At 40.4% G+C, this 13,515-nt stretch overlaps 1 protein-coding gene across 5 annotated transcripts in view; it reads left to right on the plus strand.

Moving 5' to 3' along the window:
* The window catches only part of DOCK8 (dedicator of cytokinesis 8), a 216,620-nt gene that overhangs the window by 100,969 nt on the left and 102,136 nt on the right, over window positions 1–13,515 (plus strand). For all 5 annotated transcript variants that reach the window (XM_079111989.1, XM_079111985.1, XM_079111986.1 and 2 more), the window contains one exon: window positions 515–677. In XM_079111989.1, the coding sequence (XP_078968115.1) occupies window positions 515–677 (163 nt within the window). The remainder of the gene's footprint in view (window positions 1–514; window positions 678–13,515) is intronic.

Consider the following 13,515-nt stretch of genomic DNA (forward strand, 5'->3'; position numbering starts at 1 on the left):
GTTTCTGAGATAGATAATTGTTTGAACAGAGGAGCCTCTTTTATCAAATGTAATATTATATGGAGACCCGATATTTAAAAATTAAATGTGAGCTGCTTTGGGAAAAGGTAAAGATACTTTCCTATTCTCAGCACAATATTCCATAAGGTATTTCTGCACCCTGGGGTACCAGGGAACTCAGTTTGAAAACCACCAATTTTTACCACTAGCAATACAGAGAAGTTACTTAGCTGTGTATTATTATACTGTGATGGTTATGGAAGGAACTTGAAAAAGCCTCTGATCCATTCTTAGTCATTTCACAATTTCTTGCCTTTTATTTTACAGAAACCACATCTCGAATGTTGTCATAACATGCTTTTTCTCAAACTATGAGAAATTATCTGGGAACTTCAAAACACTCACACTCTCGCAAATTACCCTTAGATCCATGAAAGAAATATGGTACAATAGTCTTTCTAGATCCCTCTTACATGACAATTTCTGTGCTGAAACAGTCCTGGATTCTCTTTAGGCGTGCTCAAACTGGAGATATCTCCAGCTCCAGAAATAATCAACTGCTGTCTGACTCCTGAAATGTTGCCTGTGAAACCCTTTCCTGAAAACCGAACACGTCCACACAAAGAGATTTTGGAATTTCCAATCCGAGAAGTGTACGCCCCTCATACCATGTACAGGTAAGACACACAGGCTCTTGGAAAACTGGAACCCACCTCAGAGTGGTGTTTAGATAATGCTTTTTTCATCCTCCAACCTATCTTCCTAAGTTTCGGGGAAAGTGAAATGTGATGTTCATGTAACTATAAATAATTGCTAGATCTCTTTCTAAAGATGGTTTATGTAATTCTCCTTAACAAGAAAGTGTTTTTGAAGTGCAATTTAGATTATAGTGACTGATTTAGATTTAGATTATAGAAATGAAATAGCTCTACTAGTCATTAACTTGGTTTTCTTCTGTGCAGAAGGGCATAAAAGGGAAAAAAAAAAGTATGACTTCAGCGTCTACTTGTCTAAAAGATGGGTCTTTAGCTCAAGGTCAGCTCTGTCCAAGAAAATTTACAGTAATAACAGAAATGTTCTGTATGTGTGCTGATTGATACAGTAGCCACTAACATATTCAGCATTTGGCTATTCCATATTTGAAATGTGGTTAATGTAATGGCAGAAATAAAAATATTATCTTATTGAGTCTGAATTTAAATTTATATGGCAACATGTGGCTGGCGACTATCATATTGGAGAGTAAAGAGCCGAACTCTGAAGTCCTGAAAAGCCAGGCTGCTTTGGGTGGTCAGAGTCAGTGAGGTGCCACCTGATCCTTCACATGAATGATCTCTTGTCTAGACAGATTTGACAAAAGCATTGCTGCTCATGAACTTTTATCGTTTGTTTTGAGAAGATTTTTTGAATTGCAGTAAAAAAAATGCTTTTTCCATCTTTTCTCCACCATCCACAAATGACATTTTAGTATTTATGAATTTTTAATTTTTATATAGAACATAAATTAAATCACAGTGATTGAATAAAGTCTTTTTATCCCCAGTATCTGGCAACAGACTTCTACAGTGCCTCCCAGTGTCCACTAGCATCATGAACACTTGTGTGTTCTACCATTTTCTCTGGTTTTACAAACACACACACACACACACATATGTATCTGTGAATACTGAATGATTTTTGGTTTTGTTTTTGTTTTGTCTTGTTTTGATTTATTTTGTTTTTTGGTGCTGGGGATTGAACCCTGGGGCACTTAACCACAGAGCCATATCTCCAGCCCTTTCTATTTTTTATTATGAGACAGGGTCCCACTAAGTTGCTTAGAGCCTCACTAAATTGCTAAGTCTGGCTTTGAACTTGTGATCCTCCTGCCTCAGCCTCCAGAGTTTCTGGGATTATAGGCATGTACCATCTCACCTGACCTGAATGATATTATTTTTATATTCACTTAAAATTTACATAATGACCTCACACTCCACATGCACTTTGGTTTTTTCACTTAACAGTATTTTTTTTCCTCTTCCTTTTTTCACTATGTACTCATGAATTTTATTGACTCAATGCATTACATTCAATTAGTCATCTTTCTTTTAAGTTAGTTGGATTGCCACCAATTTAAACAATGGGAACTCCTAAACATCTTTCATTTTAGAAATTTTCAAACTGTGCCATTTCTTTTAACTGCCGAATGGTATTCCTTTGCTTGAAGGGACCATATCTTATTTGTCCATTTTCACTCTTGATAGACATTTGTTTTTTCCGTTGCTTGACTCTTACCAACACTGTGCAGTGAGTCTTTGTCCTTGTCTGTGCACCTGTTTGAAAGTTTGAATATGCCTAAAAGTGAAATTGCTGAGTCACAAGTAGTATGCCTTTTCAGATTAGTTTAGACTGCTTTTTTCCAAAATTGCATCAGTTTGCTATCCTGCCATCAGCGTAAGAGAATTCCCATTTCCCCAGTTCCTCACCCGCACTTTGTAGTATTACATGTGTGGGATTAAAATACAAAGAGCTTCCGAGCTCACCTCACCAAACACCCTGGCACCGCATTTCCTAATTCACAGAATTGAGATCCAGAAAGAGTAAGTGAATGGTTCATTGGGAGCAAAACTGACAGTGAGAAATACAAACAACCCTTACGTAGAATCAGAGCTCTTCCTTACACGTGTTTGTCCTCTCCACCAATCCTTCCTAACACAGTTCTTCATTTTCTATTCTCATTCCTTAAATGCCAACTCAGCCCCCCGAGACCTCCTCCTAGATAAGATAAGCATTCCTAAAATCCAGTCCTTTCAATTCCACTCCCTAGGGGAAGATGAAGGCATGAAAATGTTTGCTTAGTAGGTGCTATGTTTGTATCTTTTAGAAACCTTAGCCTATAATTGGAAAATAACACTTGTAGCATTGGAATAAACTTGCACCAAGTGAATTCTGTGGTTTTCCAACTTCCCCTCAGCATTTAATCACCCATGGGAGTCATTTATAACTCTCTCTGCTCCTTGCGGCAGACATTATCCCTTAATCACATCACAGCAGGATTTGGAATGCATTTGTGCACTGAAAGACTCAGAAATGTAGGAGTGCTAAGGAGGACGTGTCTGGACAGATTGCTACAGACCCAACTTGGTGTCATGAGAAACAGACCCCAAACGCTCAGTGATGTTCTTGCACTGTTCTGAACACAGTAGAAAGGCCAATGCCTCTGCACTGGGAACCAGGTCTTTATTCTTGGGAATGATAGAAGATACTTCCCTTGGGTTAGTGGTCGCCCCTTCCCTTGGATCCAGGCCACCATATTTATAACTTACTTAAAGAAAGAGAGATATAATAAACCTGGTTAAAGTCTTATTACATGAAAACTTCAAGAAATTTAGAGATCATCTTTTCCTAACCTCTTATGTTGTTAAATTTCTAGTATTTCTTCTCCAGTCCTTATGTGCTTGATAGTGGGTGATTAGGTCGGTCTTGACAGAAAGCCAAGACTAGATTAAGTCTCCCCTTTCCTACACCTCCACCCCTTTCACGAAATGGAAATGGTAAGAATCTAGTGAGATAGATCTCTGGGTAAAATTGTTCTGTTAACAAAGTTTGCCTTGGGAAACCTCATCTTCCAATTTCTGTCAATTGTGCCTTCTTTTTATTCCTCATCATCTCCTCATGCCTCAAAAACTCTGAAACCTTGTGGCTTTTCTATTTCCTACCCCCATATGAAGGTCTCTTTCAAGCATCTGTTCTCTAAATTCACTCCCCTATGGTATCAAGAACAGGTGTGTCTCTACTGCAAGTATTATCTAACAATTCCTGATTCTGTTAGAAAAGCTTTCATCTGACTTAACAGGAGAATTCTGGACATGAGGCTAAGAGCCTGGCATGTAGGGCAACTTCCACTGTGGACATTGCTAATTCTACACCAGTCAGCCTGGGCATAGAAAATCAAATATGCAAAAATGAAAATTTAAGAGTCAGAAAATTCAGGGATGGTTCTATGTTTTATAGAGGATTCACCTTATCAATGTGAAATATGGTCCAACTTATAAAAAGTTGATCTACCTGAGCTTATAGAAAACAGATACATCTGTTGGACCAATGACTGCCTATACCCATAAAGCCAGGATTCAAGTGTCAAAGTAGTATACTTTTAACAAACTGTAGAGTCCCCTAGACAGGGTGAGGGGAACATGGTTCTAAAGAAAGATATTGCCTGGTCTCAAGTGAAAATGGTGACCAGAGTCACACAGTGCAAGAATCTAACATTTATGAGGTTTTGTTTAATACCATACAAGTAGAACTCAAGTTACCTCTGCCTCCCTTAAAGGAGCTTTGCCAATGAACCTGGAGGAAAATGGTTTAGGATCAGCTGAAATTGCTTTCCAGCCCTCAACCTCACCTTCCTCCCACCGTTTCAGGTATCTCCTTTCTTCACCTGCCCCCTCAGATGTCTTTGGTCAAGGTCACCATGTTGTACTACAGAGAGCACTGCTCAAGTAGCATCCTATATGAGCCCTTCCCCCTGCCTCTACCCTACCCAGGTTGCTTTCAGGAGAGGCTCTCTGGATCAGTTACAGACTGCCCAGGACTCCCAAGAGTTGGGCATTCAGAAAACAAAGACTTGCTCTGATGGACAAAGATCAACTCCTAAAGCCAGAAGTGCTAATCCCAGGAATAACCAGGCCTCAAATCAAGGACTCTGATCCTCTGTGGGGACATATCCACCCCCCAGGAGCTGGAGGCATAGCACCAGACTAGTCCCCTGAGATAGCCAAGACAGACTCAGGCAAGTGGCTTTAAGAAATAGCATGCAAAAAGATAGCAATTCTGGAAGTAGTTGTAAAAAATTAGGTTGATAAAAAGGATTCTCCAAGTCTGAGCTTGACAATCCTGTCTCTATGTACAGATTTTTTAAATTTCGGTTGTTTGTCTATGAACACGTTTCAACCAACTCCTGGCTTATTTTCCATGTGACCAACAGCTGGCACTAGAGATGCCAGCTGCCTTCTGGTGGGAGCAGCATGAAGACTGATTTGGGGCCAAGGCTCAGCAAGGCCTTCAAGGGCATTTTATCCGGTGGCTGCCACGGGGGTGTGTGCAAGATCACAGGCGCCAAGGTTGTAATGAGCTTGTTAAGCTCCTCACCATCCCTTTAACTGGTGATTACATTCAAGAAAGCCATATAAAGTGTATTTCATCACTCATCCCAGCCCTTGAGAGCCTCTGAGGTCTTGTTTATCCAATTATCAGACTGTCTGTGGAGGACTGTGCTTGCTGGGAACAGGCGTATCAGTTGGAACATGATTTCTTTGATGAATAACTAGCTGTTTTGGGGCCTCCTCCCATATGACTGAATGTTCTCCGGACCAGAGGTCTGATCTGGCCTAACAGGGAGGTGCCTCCTGTTTCACAGCAGAACTTTAAGGAATATTACCAGACTTTTAGTTTATATGTGAAAAAGAAAGGTATAGGATGGATGTAAGAGTGTATCTTGAATGAATGGCAGCCAGTTATGATCAGTGAATAAAATTCCGAAGGGAGGGAATGAACCCAAAATAACTCTGGATGAAGTGGTTAGGCAGGAGTTGGGGTACGGGGAGTATCCTTGAATGGGATTCTATTTTGTCCAAGGAAGTGAATTCCCACTTTAAAGTCAGCTAGCTCTATATCCAGATAGATCTTCTGGGGCAGGGTGGTTGTGACTTCCAGTAGTGCTCAGTCTTACCTTAGAGAGGTAAGACTGGAGGAGGGCTGGGGTGGCTCTCTGGTGATCTCACACTCTCCTTTGTTAAAAATCAGAGCTTCCCCTCTGCATGAAAGAGAAGCTTCCATTCTCCTTGAGTAAGATAAAGGTACTGCACAGCATCATCCAAAGGTCCACATCCAAAGGTAATGTAGGCCTCTGAAGACCCAGTGGAGAGGAGCTACTGCCTCACCTGCCTGGTTTGCAAAGCAATTCCAGTGTACATCTGGACATGAGCTGAGGTGGATATGGCAAAGAACAAGTACGTGTCTATCAAGAACCTCAACACAACACCATACCTTTCCATGTGAAGATGGTAGTTTTATGGCATAATCCTCATTAGATACTATAAGCACTCTAGTGTTATTGCTAATTAACAATTGGAAGGTTATGACATATTTGGCCCTTGTCTCTTTAAATCACCATCAAAATTATGCCTGACTTAAATCACTATCAAAAAAAGAGCATCCCTAACTTGGGCACAGTGGTGTACATGCATGTAATCCAAGCACCTTGGGAGGCTAAACCAGGAAGATTTTGAGTTCAAAGCCAGCCTCAGCAATTTAGCAAGGTCTTAAATAACTCAGTGAGACCCTATTTCTAGGTAAAACATTAAAAAAGGTAGAGATGTGGCTCAGTCGTCGATCCCCAGTACAAATATACATTTATATATATTAGCATCCAATTGTTAATTATTTCTTTGGTTCTTTGAATTGTATTTATTTTGGAATAGAAAGCCTGTTATAGTGGTTCAAGACTTGAAAGGTGAAAAAGTGCAGAGTAAAAATTCTTCTACCATTCCTGATTTCCCCTGATTTCCAACCATTCAGTTTCCCTCTTTGGAAAATGTCCGTACATGTATGTAAATGGTTTGTTTATAAAAGCTTCTGTTCCACAAACAAATGCTTATGAACCTAGTAAAACCAAGTATTCGGTTTCTGGATATAGAAATATAGAAAGAGATTGATGTTATTCTTTCATTTTTTTTACAACTACTGAGTGCCTGCAGTGTGCCCAGACCCTGTTGTAGACATTGCAGAAATAATAGTGACCAAAACAGATAGAAACTATGCACCTTTCATACCTTGACCATTGGAAACAACCATTTTTTTCAAATTTCTTATGCATCCTTTCAGATGTGACTATGCATATCTAACCCAATACAATCATCATTTTTCCCTGTCCATATAAATGTGGCATGATCTTCACATTGTTCTGACCTTGGTTTCTTCACAGAGTACTATATTGTGTGAGCCCTTTGATATGAATACAAGAAACTACTTTTTTATATCTGCACTCCATCATATTATATGAACAGTTGTGAGTTTTTTAAATCCTGTGTTGATGGACACTTAGGACATTTCTGCTCTTTTGCTATTATAAATGTTATAATGAAATAGCTTAACTCATGACACACCTAAGTATTGGAAAAATTCCTAACCCTTTAAAGAAGTGTTTTAAGAACTCTGCCCTATGTATCAGAAAACCCAAAAGCCCAGTCCTTGATCTTAGAAGTCTCAACTAGCAGAAATTTCCATAATCAAACCTTTTGGGAAGAGCAATGACTGCTCAGATCAAATCTAGCCATTTGAATTAGTCAGGGGCTGTACACAAAGACAAGGGAAATCCTGGTGCCAGTAGCAACTTGGTATTAGTAATAAGGCAAGGACACAATTCTCATGTTTCTGATGTCTTACTCCAAAATTCAGCACTTCTTTTTATAAGAATGAAAAAATTCAGGAGGCGAGCCAGTGACCCAGGCTTACTATGCTGACGTTTTTGCAGAGCCATGGTTCCAGTACACCATTGAGCCACTGGGAGGCGCAATTAGCTCACTTTCCAGATTCAGGCACTTCTTTGCCTTTTTCATTAGAAAAGAGAGTGATGGTTTATTAAAGTAGAATATGCATTTCATTTTTTGCCTTTGAAACCCAAGACCAAGAAAAACTAAAAAGTATTCCAGTGTCCCAAGAGATTTCTGTTGTCATTTTTTGCATAGGATTTTATTCTCATCTGCCAGCTTCTGCCTTCTTTCATTAGTAAGTCCAACGCTTTTTGGAAGATGCAGTGGGGAAGGGAACCAAGAAACACATCCCATTCTGCTGAGAGTGAGCTCTCCCTGTTCACTGTACATGTGTACACACTGGCCAATGTTGCCTCATATGAAAAAGAATGTGAAGAATTTTGCTGGAATCCATGGGTGAGACAGTGATGAAATATGTAAGAGGGAGGTGCTATGTACACCTATGTCGCTGGTCCCACAACTCATGGCCCTTATCAGTCTGCTTATTTGTACTCATTCTGAATCTACAATGTGTTAGTGCCGCTGCCTATCAATGACTATTCCTCCATAGATCTTTTCTTTTACATAGCATTCAGCAGGGAACTCCATGAGGCATCGTGTTTTCACATGGCTGGGGGTTAAGATGGGTGAGGGCAAGAGGTAATGAAATGAAGGCAACTCCAGGCCTGCGTTTCACTGTGATGATAAATGGTTTGTCCAGAGTAGAAGGAACACCCTCAAATTCAAGATGCCTTCTTTCATTGATTTCAGTACTTGTGTTTGTTTTCTGTTGTTTTTGTTTGTTTGTTTTATTGTAAACAAATGAGATGCATGTTGTTTCTCTGTACATGAAGTAAAGGCGTACCATTTGTGTAATCATAAATTTACATAGGGTAATGATGTTTGATTCATTCTGTTATTTTTTCCCTTCCCCCCACCCCTCCCACCCCTCTTTTCCCTCTATACAGTCCTTCCTTCCTCCATTCTTGCCCCCCTCCCTAACCCTAACTCTAACCATAACACTAACCCCTCCTACCCCCCATTATGTGTCATCATCCACTTATCAGCGAGATCATTCGTCCTTTGGTTTTTTGAGATTGGCTTATCTCACTTAGCATGATATTCTCCAATTTCATCCATTTGCCTGCAAATGCCATAATTTTTATCATTCTTTATGGCTGAGTAATATTCCATTATATATATATATATATATATATATATATACCACAGTTTCTTTATCCATTCATCAATTGAAGGGCATCTAGGTTGGTTCCACCATCTGGCTACTATAAATTGAGCAGCTATGAACTTTGATGTGGTTGCATCGTTGTAGTATGCTGATTTTAAGTCCTTTGGGTATAGGCCAAGGAGTGGGATAGCTGGGTCAAATGGTGGTTCCATTCCAAGTTTTCTGAGGAATCTCCACACTGCTTTCCAGAGTGGCTGCACTAATTTGCAGTCCCACCAGCAATGTATGAGTGTACCTTTCTCCCCAACATCCTTGTCAACACCTGTTGTTGGTTGTATTCTTGATAATCAACATTCTAATTGGGGTGAGATGGAATCTTAGGGTGGCTTTGATTTGCATTTCTCTTATTACTAGAGATGTTGAACATTTTTCCATGTTTGTTGATTGCTTGTAGATCTTCTTCTGTGAAGTGTCTATTCATTTCCTTAGCCCGTTTGTCGATTGGATTATTTGTATTCTTGGTGTAGAGTTTTTTGAGTTCTTTATAGATTCTGGAGATTAGTGCTCTATCTGAAGTATGATTGGCAAAGATATTCTCCCACTCTGTAGGCTCTTTCTTCGCATTGCTGATAGTTTCCTTTGCTGAGAGAAAGCTTTTTAGTTTGAATCTATCCCAGTTATTGATTCTTGCTTTTATTTCTTGTGCAATGGGAGTCCTGTTAAGGAAGTCTGGTCCTAAGCCAGACTTGTTGAAGATCTGGACCTACTTTTTCTTCTATAATCTGCAGAGTCTCTGGTCTGATTCCAAGGTCCTTAATCCATTTTGAGTTTAGTTTCGTGCATGGTGAGAGATAGAGGTTTAGTTTCATTCTGTTGCATATGGATTTCCAATTCTCCCAGCACCATTTGTTGAAGAGGCTATCTTTTCTCCATTGCATATTTTTGGCACCTTTGTCTAGTATGAGAAAATTGTATTTATTTGGGTTTGTGTCTGTGTCCTCTATTCTGTACCATTGATCTACCTGTCTATTTTGGTACCAATACCATGCCGTTTTTGTTACTATTGCTTTGTTTGTTTTTGAAGAGGGGCTTCACTCATGTTGCCCAAGTCTGTCTTGAACTCTTGAGCTCAAGTGACCCTCCTGCCTCAGCTTCCCAAGTAGCTGGGATTGTTGGTGTGTACCACCATGTCCAGCCTAAGTCGTTATTTTAAAACCAGTCCTTTAAAGCAGCTTTTTCTCTTCTGATGGACTACCCTTCAGGGAGCTGTTGCTATCTGTGGGGAGAGGACTTTCTATGCTTTTTGGCTTTTTCACCCTTAGTTCTAACTTTCCTGTGTACTTCACAGAGGCCCCAAAGGTCAGCAATCATCCACTCCTCTGAAGCAGAGGTATTTTAACAGCTCTGCATTAATGGATGTCCTGTGATTTCAGGCTTCAGACAGGCTGCCCTTGGCCCCTCTCAGAAGAAGTGGGGCAAAATATGAGATGCTGTGTTAGGATTTTCTGGGGGGAAAAGTGGATGTGGGTAGGAGGTGTAGGCAAACACCACAGCACAGAATAAATAGAACCATGAGTATCTGGAAGGACTGAGTTTTGACAGCATAAGATAATTTTTACTTGCTTTTTGCCTTATTTCCGGTGCTGGGGGTTGAACCCAGAGCCTCATATAAGCAAAAGACAAGCTTTCTATTTACCACTGTGCTGCACCCCAGCCCCAAAATAAGGTAGTTTTGTTTTTTTTTTTTTTTTTTTGAACTGTGACTAGTTGCTTAGATTTCATGTATCTTTACTAACTTTAAAAAAAATGGATTTAATTTTTCCACTGGCTTAAAATACCAGAAAGTTTATACAACTTCCCAAAGTGGCCGAGTCCCACCTCCTGTGTTTCAAACTATTTGTTTGCCAACTATTTGTTTTTCAAAGTATAAACCAAGATCTATGGAATTATTTGCTGAAATATAAATATTATGACTCAATTAGGACAAAAAAGAAGTCAACTTAATGAGGTACTGATTTCTAAGGGATTTCCATGCCCAAAGTAATAATTATACATTTTAGCATTGAGACAATCTCAAAGGCCGCATTTTATCATTTTGTACTTAGTGTTAAAAAAACTAAGCAGTTGGTTCCTTTTTTTTTTTTTTTTTTTTTAATCCTTCCACTTACTCAATAGCAGTGACCTGAGCTAGCCTTTCTCTCTTATCCAAGTTCAAAGACTCATTCGGCTGCTCTTTTGAAATTCCTTCAATCAATTCACAGGCAGGAGGGAGATCCACTTCTTCATGTTATTAATAGATTTATATTTCTGTTATCTGAAGGCACCAGTTGATGTCCCCATGGAGGACACATACAAAGGCACTCAGAGTCACCGTTTACATTTTGGGGAGGTGAATAACAAAGAACTCTGACTTGTTCTCTGTAGCTCAGTGTTATAGGATTTTTGCCTCCCCAAGTAGAGACATGGGATTATTCTTCAATTAATGTCCTCTGTTCCTTTCCCTGACCACCTCATTGGGCTCTTTTTTTTTTGGGGGGGGGGGCTTACTTGTCCTTCCCCTCTCCCCCATTGTTGTCAGATGAGCATTTGGCTCCCACTCAGCCTCACCTTTCTGGAAACTTCCCCGTGCCCCTTCAACTCGGCTCATCTCAAACTTGCAGTTCTGTCCTCCCATGCCCTTCTTGCACCCTTGACCTTCACATTCCCTGGTTACAATGCTTTTTAACTTCAGGACGGTTGAGCTGGATGCTGCCAATGTATATGCCATGCAGGAGACTTACATGTGATTATAACTGTTCCATAACACCCACGAGGTAGTCTTAATGGGGAGACATAGAGGGGAGGGAAATGACTTATTCTGCTCCGGCAGGTTTTCTTTCACTTTAATAACCAGCCAACCCAGGGGTGAAAACTTGATTGATGGCTGCTTCCTCTTTTGTTAAGAACACACATCACATTAGTGGTCTGTCCTCGCTTTGTGGATCAGCAAAATGATGGTACGTATGCTCCCCAGCCCCTCTCCCTGAATTATTTGGAAGCCAGTGAAATTCTGTTTAGACAGAACATAAAGAGCAACCTTTTGGGGGAGGAATTAGGTGGTGGAAGAGCTACTACTTCATTCAACCTGCCAGGAGGCCAAACGAGACACAGGATCAGTGCCAGGAGGATCAGACTCATTTCTTCATCTATAAAATGTGATAACCCTGTGATACTTACCTCAGGGACTTTGGGGGAAGATTAATAAATACTTTACACGTAAAAGACTTTTGTTAAATGCAAGATACTTTACAGTGCACATTTTGTTTGTGGTTGTTATTTATGGTATGGGCATTATATGCCATGGATACCCATCCTGCTTGCAAACTCCTTGATGGTGGCAGAGGCTCCTACTGTTTCTCCATTCAGGACCTGAAATGGTGTTTGGGGGCCCACTCAGGAAATGCTCTTTGGAATTGGCATGTGGAAGGGGATGAGGTAGGTTGATAACTAACCTAGTTTGCTTCTGTTTTGTTCTGGCAAGAGTTTGGTTGCACCATATGGCCATGAGAGGTCACTAGCCACATCACTGAGTTCTCAAGCTTTCTAATAAGTTATCTCTTCTGCAAAGTCCTGGTAGTGCCTGGGTGGCCACCTTGATTTTTGTTGCATGGTCTGTCTCTCATTGAGAGTAAACTCTGAGTAGGTGACTAGGGAAAGCTTTTCTCGAGTGAGAATGTTTAGATGTGATCTCTACTTTGACTTTGCACCTGGAAACATATGTCTTTCTATAGTCTTGAAGTGAGAGTGGAGCTTTGGTCTTGTGTAGGTTAGGAGGACAGGCAGTTGGTGACCACCTTCAACACCAATCATTGCTGGAAGAGAGATCTTGCTGTTCCTCTGATGTCCCACAGGGTGCACCTTTCCTACTCACTGGACACGAAGGAGAGATGATTGCCTACAATTCTATCCGATGCCACAAAGTTGTCATTGTAGCTACCTGTTACCAAGTTATATGATATTTTTAATAATCTTGTTGTTTTTGCTGTTTTCTTGCCTTGAATCAGGTAGTCAAGCCATGGTCCTTTGATGAGTTATATTCTATGCAAAGGAAACAGACTGTGTTAATTGTACAATCTACTCAGTAAGCAGAACAGCATTCACTGAATGGGACTAATAAAGTAAAATGGGAGGGAAACTCATGATGAGTGGGACGTTTTTCACTTAATGTCCAAGGTCTTTTTACTCATAGGGGTAGATGGACGTGATGCTTTTTGGTTGAAGATGTCTTGGTAACAGTCTTCTCTGGATGACTTTCTAGCATCTTGCAAACCCTACATTTTGGCACTGTACCCCATGTTCTGACTCCCATGTAGAACTTTCCCCAAAGTCAGTAAAAACTCTGTAAGAATCAGGATTTATTCAGAAATTTAGCATGTACTTAATAAATGATTCCATAGATGTGTCAGCACCTCTAAGTGTTCATTGCTTGTTCGGTGGATTCTGGGTGTGACCGTTTGAAAAAGGTAGTGGAGAAAGATAGCAGCAGCAGGAGTAATGTTTGACGTTGCTAAATAGAAGTCCCAAGGCAGGCCTGGTGCACAGGTGGGTGGGACCATGGTTTAGGTAACTCCTGATACCCAACTCTGAAAAATTGAAAAATCGCTGCCTAAAAAATTGGATGCCTTGGGCAATAAGCCTTAGGGCCTAACTCTGCCCCCTTGAGGTTACTGACAGGAGCTGTGGTACTCAACGAGACCAAAAATTCTTGTTACTACAGAGTGTGTCTCCCCCATGAATTCTTGTTTGGGGATGAGGTGAGGGAACACTAGAGCTTAG

This window comes from Sciurus vulgaris, assembly GCF_902686455.1.
Source record: "Sciurus vulgaris genome assembly, chromosome: 15".
Classification (NCBI taxonomy): Eukaryota; Metazoa; Chordata; class Mammalia; order Rodentia; family Sciuridae; genus Sciurus; species Sciurus vulgaris.